Below are 14,195 nucleotides of genomic sequence, written 5' to 3'. Positions count from 1 at the left end.
TTGCCCAAAGTGAGGATAGAGACTTAGATCCATGCTTTGGGGATTTTGAAGAAAATATTGGACCCATGGAGGACCTCGAGGAGGTCCAATTAGAAGAGGCAGATCTGACCAGGGTTGTGAAAGTCGGTAAAAGCTTAGAGACAACAACAAAAATCAAACTGGTAGAATTTTTGAAGGAGAACCAGGAGGTGTTTGCCTGGTCGCATAAAGATATGGTTGGGATTGATCCAGCAGTTATCAGCCATGTGTTAAATATAGACAAAAAACTTTCCACTAGTGCAACGAAAAAGAAGGCTGCTCGACAAAGACAAATCGAAGGCGCTAAAAGATGAAGTCCAGAAGCTGAAGGAGAACAGATTCATTAGGGTAGCATTTAATCCATCTTGGGTCTCTAATCCCGTACTGGTTCCCAAGCGGAATGGCAAGTGGAGGACGTGCGTGGATTTCACAGACCTTAATAAAGCCTGTTCGAAGGATTGTTTCCCACTCCCAAGGATCGACCAGTTGGTCGATGCTACATCAGGGCACGAGATTTTATTGTTCATGGACGCATACTCTGGGTACAATCAAATTAGTATGCATCCACCTAATGAGGATCACACTAGCTTCAAATAGATACAGGGATGTACTGCTATAAAGTAATGCCCTTCGGTTTGAAAAATGCTAGTGCAACTTACCAGTGACTGGTCAACCACATGTTCAAAGAACTGATCGGCGTTAGCATGGAAGTATATGTCGATGACATGCTAGTTAAGTCGAAGAAGGCTGAAGAACACATTGAGGACTTGCGTGCCTCAACATCTTGAACAAATATCAGATGAAGCTGAACCCCCTCAAGTTTTCCTTTGGTGTTGGATCAGGGAAATATTTGGGGTTCATAGTAAACTTGCGAGGAATCGAGGCCAATCATGAAAAGATTAAGGCCTTGATCGAGATGCAGTCACCTGCCAAGATTAAAGATGTTCAAAGCCTAACTGGGAGGATTGCCACTTTGAGTAGATTCATTTCTAAGTCAACAGACATGTGTGTTCCATTTTTTAATCTACTCAGAGGCAACAAGAAGTTCGAATGGATAGAACAGTGCGAACAGACTTTTTAGGTGCTAAAGTCCCACATGTCGCAACCACCAATCTTGTCCAAGTCGGTCGAAAAAGAAACTTTGTTCATCTACTTGGCAGTCACGGAGTATGCTGCTAATGCTGTTTTAAGCAAGAGGCTAGTGGGAGCAGAGTTGCGGTATCCCCTGATTGAAAAGTTAGCCTATTGCTTGATTCTGGCCTCTAGAAAATTGCGAACTTACTTTCAGGCTCACCCCATCGTGGTGCTCACCGAATAGCCATTATGGCAAGTCTTGCAGCAACTAGAAGCCACTGGTCAGTTACTAAAATGGGCAGTCGAACTTGGGCAGTTCTACATTTCTTATTCTCCACAAGTAGTTGTGAAAGGACAGGCTCTAGCAGATGTTTTCACAGAAATCATTAGGATTCCAATTAGCAAGCCAATGGAAGGAACTGAAAGTGAAGATCAGGCTCCTTCATGGAAATTGTTCGTGGATGGCTCTTCCAACGAGCACAATGCTGGAGTAGGACTGATCTTGATTACATCAGAAGGACATCGGTTCCATTGTGCAATCCGGTTCGACTTTATAGTGTCCAATAATGAATCCGAATACGAAGTTCTGCTCATAGGTTTAAGACTAGCCAAATATATGGAAATAAAGTCACTAGAGATTTATAGTGATTCCCAGCTAGTGGTTAATCAGATTATGGGAGAATATCAGGCTAGGGGTCTCAAAATGGTTGCTTATTTGAACAAAGCAAAAGACTTATTGGCATAGTTTGAAAGGTATACTCTCCAACAAGTGCCCCGCGATCAGAATTCAAATGCTGATGCCTAGGCCAAGTTAGCAAGCGCGAAGGATGCTGACACCTTGAACATTTGTCGGCAACTACTACATACTTGACGAGTTGAACATTTGTCGGCCAAGTTACCAGTTGAACATTTGTCGGCACCGAGCATTCAAGAAGAAGAGTATTCACTGGTGATTCAAGTGACAGACACATTGAGGACGCTCATCATTAAATACCTTGAGCAAGGATTGTTGCCAGCGGAAAGAAACAAAGCAAGGACTCTCTAGAGACAGTCGACTCGATCCATTCAAGTCGATGGAATCTTATATAGAAGAGGGTACTTGATGCCTCTGTTATGGTGTGATTCTAAGGAAAATGCCAAGGAACTGATGCAAGAAGTCCATGAAGGTTTCTGTAGAGATCACGCTGGGGGAAAAGTTTGTCGAAGAAAATCTTAAGGCAAGGGTATTTCTGACCTGCCATAAATGAGGACTCTATGGATTTTGTTCGGAAGTGTGAAAAGTGCCAAAGATTCTCCAAGATACTACGGGCAGCCCCTAATGAGCTCAAACAGAAGCAAAGCCCGTGGCCATTTGCAGTATGGGGGATTGATTTGATCGGGTCTTTACCCACAGGAAAAATGAATGTCAAGTATGCAGTAGTTGTTGTTGAATACTTCACCAAGTGGGCCGAGGCTGAGTCACTGGCAACCATAATGCCCAAGAATGTTTTGAATTTTGTGGTGAAGAATATCGTGTGTTGATATGGGTTACCAAGAAAAATTGTCTCAGATAATGGCACGCAATTTGACAGTGAACTTTTCACTGATTTCTGCGAGAGGCACGGGATTATAAAGAGTTTTTCATTGGTCGATCATCTGCAAGTGAACGGATAGGTTGAAGCTGTCAACAAGACCCTAAAGGACACCTTAAAGTAAAGGCTCGGAGGAGCAAAAGGGGCATGGCCAAAACAATTACCAGAAGTCCTCTGGTTGTATAGAACATCCCATCGAACAACAACTGGCCATATGCCATTTTCCTTAGCCTATGGGTATGAGGCCATGTTTCCTGTTAAGCTTAACCCACCATCACATAGAACACAGACATACGATGAAAGTGCTAATGATTAATTATTGATGGAGTCCTTGGAGCTTACCAGCAAAAGGTCGCTCGATATTTTAACTCTAAAGTATGTGAAAGAAAGTTTAACGTTGGAGATTTGGTACTTAGGAGAGTTTTTCTCAACACTCGTGATCAAGCTGCTAGAGTGCTCGAATGAAATTGGGAGGGTCCGTATCAGATTGAAAAAGTTCTTCAACCAGGCACATATAACCTCACTCGCTAAAATGCAGATCTCATTCCTCGCTATTGGAATGGAGAACACCTGCGCAAGTATTATCAATAAACAATGGCTTGTATTAATTTCACTTTTTACAAGTTTATGAACAAGGGCTAGTCAATTATATGACTAGTCGCTTATAAGTGTAAGATCAATTTTTGATCACTCGTACCATTACGATTTTGTCAATTTATTACGAGAAATAAAAGGAACTGTGCGCAGCCAGTTATTGTTGCCAATTATTGTATTTATTACAAGTATTTGCTCATTACGTGTGTTGTTTTGCTATATTATCGATAATTGTTTATAAGTGTGCAAGCAATAATGTTTGAATAGGACTTGGTCATGGCAAGTGACTGAGAACCCTAAGCTCCTCGATCACTTGGGGGCATATAAGATACTAAAGAAAAGCATATCAACAGGCATATGTAAACACTTGAGAAAAATAAGGGAAAGCATTCTACGGTACTTAGAGTATTTTTCAAAAAAATTTAGTTTAAATTTTGTAAAATCAAAACAAAGTGCTATGCTAAGTTCGGTCATACAGACAAATGTTATAATAATAGCAAATATTATAATATCAAAATGAAATGTTTTACATCGAGAGCAGTTACTGCTTGGATGTAAATTAACAAATTAAAAGGATACTACCTTGAGTAGCAAAATTGTCTCGACATTATGTACCATAGTTTGTATGTCACAGTTACAAAAATGAAAAAAAAATAAAATAATCACTGAGCGGTAGGAGGATCCGACTGGGATTACTGGTCGACGGTGGTCCCTGCATCATCTTCAACAGCCTCGATGCTAGTCACCAAGGATATTTCAGGGGACTCTTGAGCCTTCTGTTCCTCTGCTAGAAGTGCAACACACTTTTCCAATTCAACCTTCATTACCTACTCTGGAAGATAGTCAAAGTTCACCTATGGATTATTCTTCCAGAACAAGTAGAAGCAGTTGAAAGTTGGTCCTTTGAACATCTCCAGATTGCGAGCATTGGTCTCCTTCAGCAGTTTTGTTCGCTCCTCCAGCTCAGCAGTTTCCTTCCGGTTGATCACAAGGTCATCTTGAAGTTTGTATGATTCTTTGAAGTGAATCACCCAAGCCTCCTTAAACTTCTCCTTGACCGCAGTAATTTGACCACCGAATCTTGGCATCTCCTCAGCTCCTCGCTCAGGTTGGTAACTCTAGCCTTGGCCGCCTTCAGCTCTTCGGCAACTCTGGCCTCGACTGCCTTCACATCTTTGGTATGTTTGGCCTCGATTGCCTTCATCTCCTTGGTGTATCTGGCCTCGACTGCCTTCATCTCCTCAGCAAATCTGGCCTCAGTCTCCTCGGCTTGGCGCCAGCTGTGTCCTGTGGTGAGGATACCTGCGAACAGAAAAAGAAAAGTAAACAGTCAGGAGCTGTTAAAGAAAGTGTTGTTCGATTAAAGGAATAAGAAGAAACACACTTACGCTTAGGACTTCAGATAGTCCGCGAATGATGACCTGGATGTTCGGTAGTGGAGGAAGATGCGAGAAGGCTTCCTTGCTACGGTGGTGCTTTGAAAGCCTTCGAAACGTCTCATAAGTAGCGTTGAATGTGCTACTCAGCTGGTCATTGGTCGAGGGTCTCCTCGCCGGCTCGGGTGGGAGGCTACTGCGAGGAGAAGGAGGAGGAGGTGTCATGTTTTTGGAAGGAGTGGGCACTGAGGGAGGCGCTAGAGGGTCCTCTGTTCGAGGCCTCTCACCTCCCCACGGATCGTGCATGAATATCTAAGAAGAGTAAATGGGAAATTAGAATCTACGACCAATAGATAGAAGAAGGAGATATGTAAGGATAACGTTGCTTGTGTATAAAAGTTAAGCTTTTATACGACCTACAACATCCTAGCATAAACACTAAAAACATGCGAGCAGTTTAGAAAAATGGATCAAAAAGTGGAAGTGAAAAGTTTTTCGAGAAAACTTTTTGACTCCGAAAAAAGGTGGGAAACACCAAGTTTTTTCGAAAATAGTTTTGGGCCCTAAAACATTATTCTTATTTCCCACATTATTTTCCAATCCTCACCTAATGTTTCCCACTACCTAAAATTCCTATTCTATCATATTTTTGCATACAAACCTAATCATACAAAAAATTTCTCAAGAGCATTCCGAACCCAAACTAGAGGACTTATGAGATTCATTCTAAATTGTACAACAGAGAAGACAAATTCAGAGACTTACTTGGATTGCAGTTTTTAAAGAAGTCGTAAGGGTGTTGCTCGGAGCTGATCGAACACATCTCGGATTGCTGAAGCTTTCTGGGTTTGTTCTTGGGAATTTTCTCTAAGTTCTTGAGGAGAGAGAAGGGGACAGTAAAAAGTGAAAAGTGGAAGAAGTGACTTATTTATACTGATCATGGCGTAGTTAATGAGGTAATGATGGGGTTAAGTTTTCGATGCATGGGAAATTGCATTAGCTGTCAAAATATTTTTGGGAAACTGTAAACTTGGGGGGCGAATGTTTACCCTAAAAAGATTTACCTAATGACGTGGCAAAATTTATATGCACGTAGGATGCTCATGACTATTCAAGTGGGTATGTTCTTTTCGACCATCGATCAGAAGAGGATCCACTCAGTAGAAAGCATATTTCACGGACGACCAGGCTGATCGCAGTATTTCAAATATGTTTTATAGATTTGTAATCTCACATTTATGAAATGATTGTAATTTACATTATTATCTGAGATATGCTTGTATTAAATGTAATTAAGGCCCATTGGCCCATGAAGACCTCCTTGAGCCAATAAATAAGACTCAAAGGGCTCAAGAGAGGGGACTTTTTGGACTCTTAGACTTTTGATCTGGAGATACTGAGAGAGAATTATAGTATTTTTATCCACTATACTTGTATTCATCTCCAAGCTTATGAAACTCGTGAACTCTAGTTCATTAATCGCAGGTTTTGGAGTTCTACATTAATAAGAACACTAAGTGGACGTAGGTCATTACCATTACTTGGGGCCAAACCACTCTAAATCATTTTGACTTGAATTCATCTTATTATTTTCGTTCTATCTGACTCTGTGTCGTTGGCCAAATCAAGGGTCAACAATGTTGCTATAGGCTCTACCTAATGTGGCTTAACTATCAGAATATATCAAGATCATCGATACCTCATATTCGGAAATTGAGATATTCAACATGAGATCTCTAAGCCACTCAGCCTCTTGATATTCAACTTGCATTGGAATATCCTTCAAGTATCTTCGGGAAATTTGAATATTGGAGGTTTAACTTCTTGGTCCTCATAAAGTACCCTAGAACTCTCTCAATTGCCTTCCAATTTTCCATACTTGGATTTCTAGTAAACCTACTTAGTTTACTAACTGCATATGCAATATCCGCTCTTGTACAATGAGTGGCGTACATTATACTCCCTAATACACTTGTATACTCACGCTGAACCACCACTCTACCATTTTTATTTTCAAGCTTTATGCTTGAATCAAATGGTGTATTTGCCTAATTGATTTTGAGATGACTAAACTTATCAAGCACTTTCTCAACATAGTGAGCTTGACTTAAGGCATAACACCCACTATTTCTTCTCACTTTTATACCTAAAATGGTATCGACCTGTCCAAGATACTTCATTTAAAAAGTGGAAGATAGAAACCTCTTCGTTTCTATTATGCCTCTAATCTCATTACTCAAAATCAAAATATCATCAACATATAGACACACTAAGATGACATATCCATTACAAGTCTTAGAGTATAAGCACTTGTCTGCATTATTGTGTCTTAACCCTTCTGAAACTATGACTTTATCAAACTTCTCATGTCATTGTTTAGATGCTTGTTTAATGTTCATGTCCCCTTAGAACAAAACCTTCTGGATCTTCCGTATAGATCTCCTCATCGAGATCTCTATTTAGGAATGTTGTTTTGACACCCATTTGATAAACATACAGTTTCTATATTGATGATAAGGCAAATAAAACTTTTATTGTGGTTGTCCTAGCAACTGGTACATATGTGTCAAAATAATCAATTCCTTCCTTTTGTTTAAACCCTTTGGCTACTAATGTAGTCTTGAAGATTTATAAGGGGCCATTGGTGTGATATCTCATCTGAAATACCCACTTTCACCTAATTGGTTTTGAACCTTGTGGAAGGTCTACCGATTCCCATTTGTAATTTGATATAATTGAATCTATCTCATCATTTATAACCTCCTTCCAAAAAGTGGAGTCCCTGGAAGACATTGCTTCTTGGTAGGTTTTCAGATCATCTTCAACTTGAAGAGTCATATGAAATTTTGATGTGACTTCTTCAAGGTTACCCTCTCCTAGGTAGAGCATTTTGTAAATGCCCTATCTTGCCTAACTTTGCAAAAATGTCATTTTTGTGCTTACTTAGAAAAATTCCAATAATAGTCCTAAAATTAAGTGGAGCCTTATTAAAATAATGTAATTTGTGCCCATTAGTTTAAAACAACAATAAAATGTCTATATGCAGTTCATGACAAAATAAATTCAATCCCACTGAATTTTGAATAAAATAATTAGGCCAATAAATGTTCTATGGCGTTTCTGGACTGTCCCTGTCTATAGGCTCCTCGCAGCATACATACTCATGACTATGGAAACTCCCAGTTCACCATGCGTTCCAATTAGAACCTAACATCTACCTAAAATGGAGAAAGTAAGGGGGTGAGCTAAAAGGCCAGTAAGGAAGTACAAACAAGAAAAGAAAACACAACATAAAAGCATAAGCGACATATCTCATAAATTTTTAACATATTTTCCTTATAGAAATTATTATCAACATAAGTCATATGAAAACATAACAATAATAACATAAGTCATAATCATAATCATAAACATAGGATTATATAAAACATAAGTATTAACATGCAACATATGATCATGATACCCCTATTGTCCATGTCACATCATGTAAAAACATTATCATAATCATACAACATAAAGTCATGGCACCCCTATTGCCCAAGATTACATGTGACTCTCCTTTGGTAACTTACATGGTGCCCTTATTGTCCATCTTTTACCTAACACCTCTATTGTCCAGATTTTAGGCACGTCTACCTTGGTGTTATGTCATACCTTAGTAACATTTCTATTTCTAGTCCTATGTCATACCTTAGCAGCGCAAATGTTATGTCATACCTTAATAACATTTCTGTTTTGATGCTACATCATACCTTAGTAGCATGGAAATACACAACATAATCACAAATCATAAGCTTATCATAACACAAGAAATACACAACATACTCACAAATCATAAGCTTATCATAACACAAAAAACTATGTTGTAGCATTCATATCCAGCAACATATAAAATTCTAAGCATTTAAATTCAGCAACCTTTTATTCCAGAAATCAAACTGTTCAATGTTGTAGCATCAGATTAGTAGCATTTATTCCACAAACAATAATCGGTTAATTTTATATCTAGCAACATATAAAATTCTAAGCATTTAAATTCAGCAACCTTTTAGCGCATAACATTCTTATTTTTCAGGATATCCTTAAGGGTTATAAGAGAAAACATATTTCCCCTAGATGTGTGATGAAGGTTGATCTCAGCAAGGCTTATGACTCCATTGATTGGCATTGTTTAGAGGCGATTCTTACTGGTTTTTGTTTCCTGAAGCAGTTTATTAACTGGATTATGGTGTGTTTAAGAGATGCTTCTTATTCTATTTTGATTAATGGTAGAGTTCAGGGCTGTTTTACGGGTAGGAGGGGGCTGAAGAAAGGGGATCCAATTTCCCCTCTCTTATTTTTTCTAGTTATGGAGTTCTTCACTAGGATTCTCATTCGAGCCACTCAAAACAGAGACTTTAAGTTTCACCCTCGGTGCAGGAGATTGAATCTGGTGAGCCTTTGTTTTGCGGACGATCTTGTGATATTTTGCAAAGGGCATAGTACTTCAGTTCAGATTATAAAGCAGTGTTTTAAAGAATTCAGTGAGGTTTCTGGTTTGATAGCTAACTTGGACAAGTCTAGAGTTTACTTTGGGGGTTTAATAGAGGTAGAGACCAGGGATATTCTAAGGGATTTGCACTTTGCTGAAGGTGATTTCCCCTTAAAGTATCTAGGTGTTCCGCTGAGGCCTACAAAGTGGAGGGCAGGGGATTGCGCTGCTATTATTCAAAAAATTCAGTTGAAGCTTTTCCATTGGTCTAATCGGCATCTCTCATATGCTGGAAAAGCTCAGCTCATTCACTCTGTTCTTTTGGGAATTAGATCATTTTGGATGAGTATTTTTCTCCTCCCTAAGAGTGTAATTAGTGAGATTGATAGCTTGTGCAGGAGATTTCTGTGGGGGACCAGCAGAGGGAATGATAACAGAAGTAAACTTCACCTCACAGCTTGGAACCAAGTGTGCCTGCCTAAATGTTTGGGGGGTATCGGGTTCAAGGAAGGGGCCAAATGGAATATGGTTCTTCTTGCTAAGTATATGTGGGCTGTGTCTACTAAACAAGATATTCATTGGGTTAAATGGATTGATTCTGTTTATCTTAAAGGGAAATCTTTTTGGGAGTACAATCTTCAATCTGACGTGAGCTGGTATTGGCGTAAGCTAATCAAAATGAGGGCTTTCATAAACAGGGAGATGTTAGATAAAGCTGTAGTTAATAGCAAATTTAAAACCAGCAAGCTGTATTTTCAGCTAATAAATAGGGAAAAGGTTCCTTTGGCTTCTGTTATTTGGTGTAACTTGTCCTTGCCTAAACACAGGTTTATTCTTTGGCAAACTTCCTTGAAGCATCTATTAACCAGGGACAATTTATTGAAATGCCATTTGCAGCTGACTTCTTACCTTTGTCCAATTTGTGAAGTGCAGCAGGAGTGTCATGAGCATTTATTTTTTCAATGTCAGTTTGCTCATCAAGTGAGGAAAGGTGTGGCTCGCTGGCTGGGAAGTATGATTTGGCCTGAAGGTTTCCATGATTGGATTAGGTGGATGGAGGGGAAGCCGAAGAGTCTTCAGCAGAAGATTGTTGCTGCTGGTTTAGCCGCTTCTGTGTATCTGGTTTGGTGGAATAGAAACCAGTGTTTTTTTAACTCCTTTTCTGTTTCTGTTTGCAAGGCTGTTTCTCTGGTTCAAGATTGTATTAAGGCTAGAGTTTCTAGTTTGTCTAAGGATAAGATGAAGAGCTCTGACATTGTTTTTCTTAGAAGCCTGAATCTGTTGTAATTCTCTATTTGATGGGCTCTTTGTGAGCTGTTCTGTAGTTTTTCTCGGTTTGTTGGGCTCTTTGTGAGCTGTTTTTGTATTTGGTTTGGGTTGTTAATAATATTCTTTGTTCATCAAAAAAAAAAAATAATCAGTTAATGTTGTAGCATTCTAGCAGCAACATATATACCAGAAATATCAAACAATGAATGTTGTAACATCTTGGAAGCATCATATAACTTAGAAATAATAAACATAATGTTGTAGCATTTTCTGGCTGCAAACAACATGCATAAGACTCAAGGAAAGACTAAACATAACATCAACATAATGAAAGGAAATCTATCTAATTTTCTTACCTCAGTCCAAGCAATATTAACAGCAAGAAAACTTCACAACGAGCCTAGAATAACAATCAAACACTTGTCTTAATATCGTGTAAAACACACATGAACACGTCAAGAATATCCCACGTGTGCATGGGCCATGCATAAGTGACACCTTTTTGTTGGGAATATATGACTTTATACTTTGCAAATCAACAATGAATAATGGGAAGAATGCAATATTCCAAACCCTAGTTGTGAATCAAGATCCAAATTCAAGGTATGAATGCAATTCTTGATAGTCAAATAAACATGTTCATGATATGAATGTTAATCTTGAATATTATAAACTAAATGATTATAAGATTAAGTTAGATACATTTAATCATCAATACTAATAATGAAAACACAATATAATCATAAAATACATGATTAGGGTTAGAGAGATACAACCTCTGTATTGAGCAACTTGATTCTTCAAACTTTGGGAAACTTCTAAGGCTTATACACAATAAGAATATTGTTGTCCAAAATCTCTATTCCAAGCCTTCCCAATTGCTTGAAGCTTCAACTAAGTAGAATGAGATTTGAGATTTAACAAGCCTTAAAACTCATGCAAGTCAAGCAAGGCTTGATGAGTTTCTTGGAGAAAACTTTGGTCTTTTAGTGCTAGAGAGAGAGAGTTGGAAAGTGTGATCAAGACTTTTCAACTCTAATAACCCATATTTATAGTGTAGGCATCATAATTAATCTAAACAATATGATTAGAGCATTTAAAACACATCATTTGGAGAATTGTACATAAATTTTACGACCCTAAAAGACTGCGCAGGCGATGTAAGGCGATATTTCACCTACTAGCAGGTGATGCATCGCCTGCTAGGGCATTTGAGGCCTTTCACATTTTTTCCATGCTAAACCACTTAGAGGGCGACACATCACTACCCCCTCTGAATTTAGACCCCTCCAATTGTCCCAAAATTGCTCCAAATGCTACCAAACTTTTTGGGAATGTTTAGATACCTCATTGTATCACTTTAGACCCATAAAAGTAACTTTTTAATGCCTTCTACACATCTTATGTTTTCTCTTCTCTCTAAGTGAAAATCGTTAAGTGTTTTGCATCCCAACTTGTAAACATCTTAACCATTATATTTAACAAATCTCAATATTCCCCCACTTGGTTAAATATTATCCACTCTTCTTATCTTAACAGTTTTGGTGCATAAAATAAAGTATCTTTCGATTTGAACTTTGCTTTAGTGAATGTATTACAAAGCTTTATCAAAGTTGTTGACGGTAAGAACTCGTCAACGATTGATGGTTAGAAAACTTCAATCTCTATACTATAAGAAGCTACGAATTAGATAGAAAGAACTCTAAACAACAGGAGAAAACTCAGGCGAGCATGAGAACCAGAAGCATATATTTCATAAGTCTCGTTTTTACATTCAGTTTTCCAACCCCTTAGCCTGAGGGGTTGGAGCCTCTTTATAGGGGAGGCTCTATTGGCCCAGGATACAAACGAGTCCCAGACCACTGGGACGTACATAGGTACTCTGATAAAGTAGTGGCTCAGGGCGTAGTGGTGTCTACCCTGATGGTGTCAGAGTCGTGGCCTTGGACATAGTATTGTCGGCTCTGGCGCATGGTCGAGGGTGTCCCAGTGGTCTCACCACTCTTCGTACAGGTCCGTACCGCCACTACTCCTCAGACGCAGATCATAGGGTCGTGCCTCTGTTCTCTCCATAACCGTACACCCCGTGTCAGCGCACGTGTTCCGTACTCGGTGGTCCTCATCAATTCCCGTTAAATGCTCCACGTTCGTTTGGCCTATCAACAAGATTCCCCTAAGTGATCCCATGCCTGTGCCAAGGAGGCTCTTGAGAAGTCGAGGTGCCGAGGGTCAGGGCCGGCCTATGCGGATCGCATAGACACGAGGCTAGGAGCACGGGTACCTCAACACACCCCTCACCCTCGCATGGCGAGGCTGCCTCTCCTCCTTCCGAGCATAGCGTCGCGAGGCTAGGAACACGGATACCTCAACGCAGCCCTCACCCTCGCATAGCGAGGCTGATGTTCTTCCTCCGAGGTGCGGCGTCGCGAGGCTGGGAGCACGGACACCTCCACATAGCCCTCACCCTCGCATAACGAGGGTCCCTCGCATAGCGAGGCTGACGCTCTTCCTCCGAGTGTGGACGAGGCTTGATGCCTGCTGGAATGGGGCGCACGAGGATGGCCAGCTAGGGGCCCTCGCATAGCGAGGGTGAAGTTTGGATCGGCGAGTGGCCAAAGTCCCTTGCCTAGTGAGGGTGACTCTCTTACCCCAACTCCTTCACCATCATGTGATGCCCTTTCAGGACGTCTCGTAACATAGAGCTTCACTTGTGAATAGAATTCGCAAGGAAAAAATTCCATATTTACACTTCCCCCCGTATCTCTGGAGCTTCTCTATGCGTCCTAGATAGCACTGGTTCGTCCTCCGTTTTCAGCCTTTCCTTCCTGACATACCGACCTAGGTGCCCCCTGCGGATGAGTTCCTCAATTTCTTCTTTCAGGTGGATACATTCTGCTGTGGTGTGACCAATATCCTTGTGGTATTGGCAGTACCTATTGGGATCCCTCTGGGACCGATCCTTCCTCATTGGTGGAGGCTTCTTGAAGGGAACCCGCTTCTCGTTGGTGATGTAGATATGCTCCCTTGTATCCGTCAGGTCTGTATAGAAAGTATAAGCAGTTTGCCTATGGTCGCTTCCCCGCTTGGGTTTTCTATGTTGATCATCCCTCGATCCTTCGTATGCCCTCTTCTTCTTCGCACCATTCGACCCTTCATTGGTTGGGGGCTGTGCAGGGGACTCGACCATTCCCGCCTTTAAGTTCGCGTGACCGTCCTCTACACGAATATACTTCTGTGCTCTCTCGTAGAAGTCATCTAGATCTGTGACTTCCCTCTTGAGCATATTATCCCACAACTTGCTTCCCGGAAGCACCCCGGCGGTGATGGCCATTTTTAACTCTCTGCGGGTCAGGCTCCCCACTTTGGCTGCTTCCATATTGAACCCGTGGATATAGTTTTTTAGGCTCTCATTTTCGCCCTGTTTTACATTGGCTAGGCTAGTCCCTGGCATTGTATAATCACGCACGGCATGATGCTGCTGGAGAAATTCGTCTGAAAATTGTTGCCAAGACCTGACGGACCCCGGTCGAAGTCTCTTAAACCATTTGTATGCGGGCCCTTTCAACGTGACTGCGAAACAGTGGCATCTAGCCCCGCTACTTATCCCCCTCAGCTTCATTAAGTCATTGAATGCGTCTAGATGGTACTTGGGGTCGGTGCTTCCTTCATACGGGGTCATATGAGGCTCCTTGAAGTTGGCTGGGAGTCGAATGGCTTGGATCTCTTTGGTGAAAGGCGATTCATAGTCGAACTCTTCCTCAAGGCTCTGCCCTCCAGACACGGTGACAATCTTACTCCGCAGGCTCTTCATCTCCGTATCGA

At 40.6% G+C, this 14,195-nt stretch overlaps 1 protein-coding gene across 1 annotated transcript; it reads left to right on the top strand.

Annotated features, from left to right (window-relative positions):
* Positions 1 to 8,756: 8,756 nt before the first annotated feature.
* Positions 8,757 to 10,391, top strand: LOC133785234 (uncharacterized). Its single transcript, XM_062224485.1, has one exon. It carries the CDS (start codon positions 8,757 to 8,759, stop codon positions 10,389 to 10,391), a length of 1,635 nt encoding a protein of 544 aa, XP_062080469.1.
* The last annotated feature ends 3,804 nt before the right edge of the window (positions 10,392 to 14,195 follow it).

The sequence above is a fragment of the Humulus lupulus genome, chromosome 6 (assembly GCF_963169125.1).
Source record: "Humulus lupulus chromosome 6, drHumLupu1.1, whole genome shotgun sequence".
In the NCBI taxonomy this organism is placed as follows: Eukaryota; Viridiplantae; Streptophyta; class Magnoliopsida; order Rosales; family Cannabaceae; genus Humulus; species Humulus lupulus.
The sequence above is the reverse complement of the archived record's forward strand: the minus strand, read 5'-3'. Positions and strand labels throughout refer to the sequence as shown.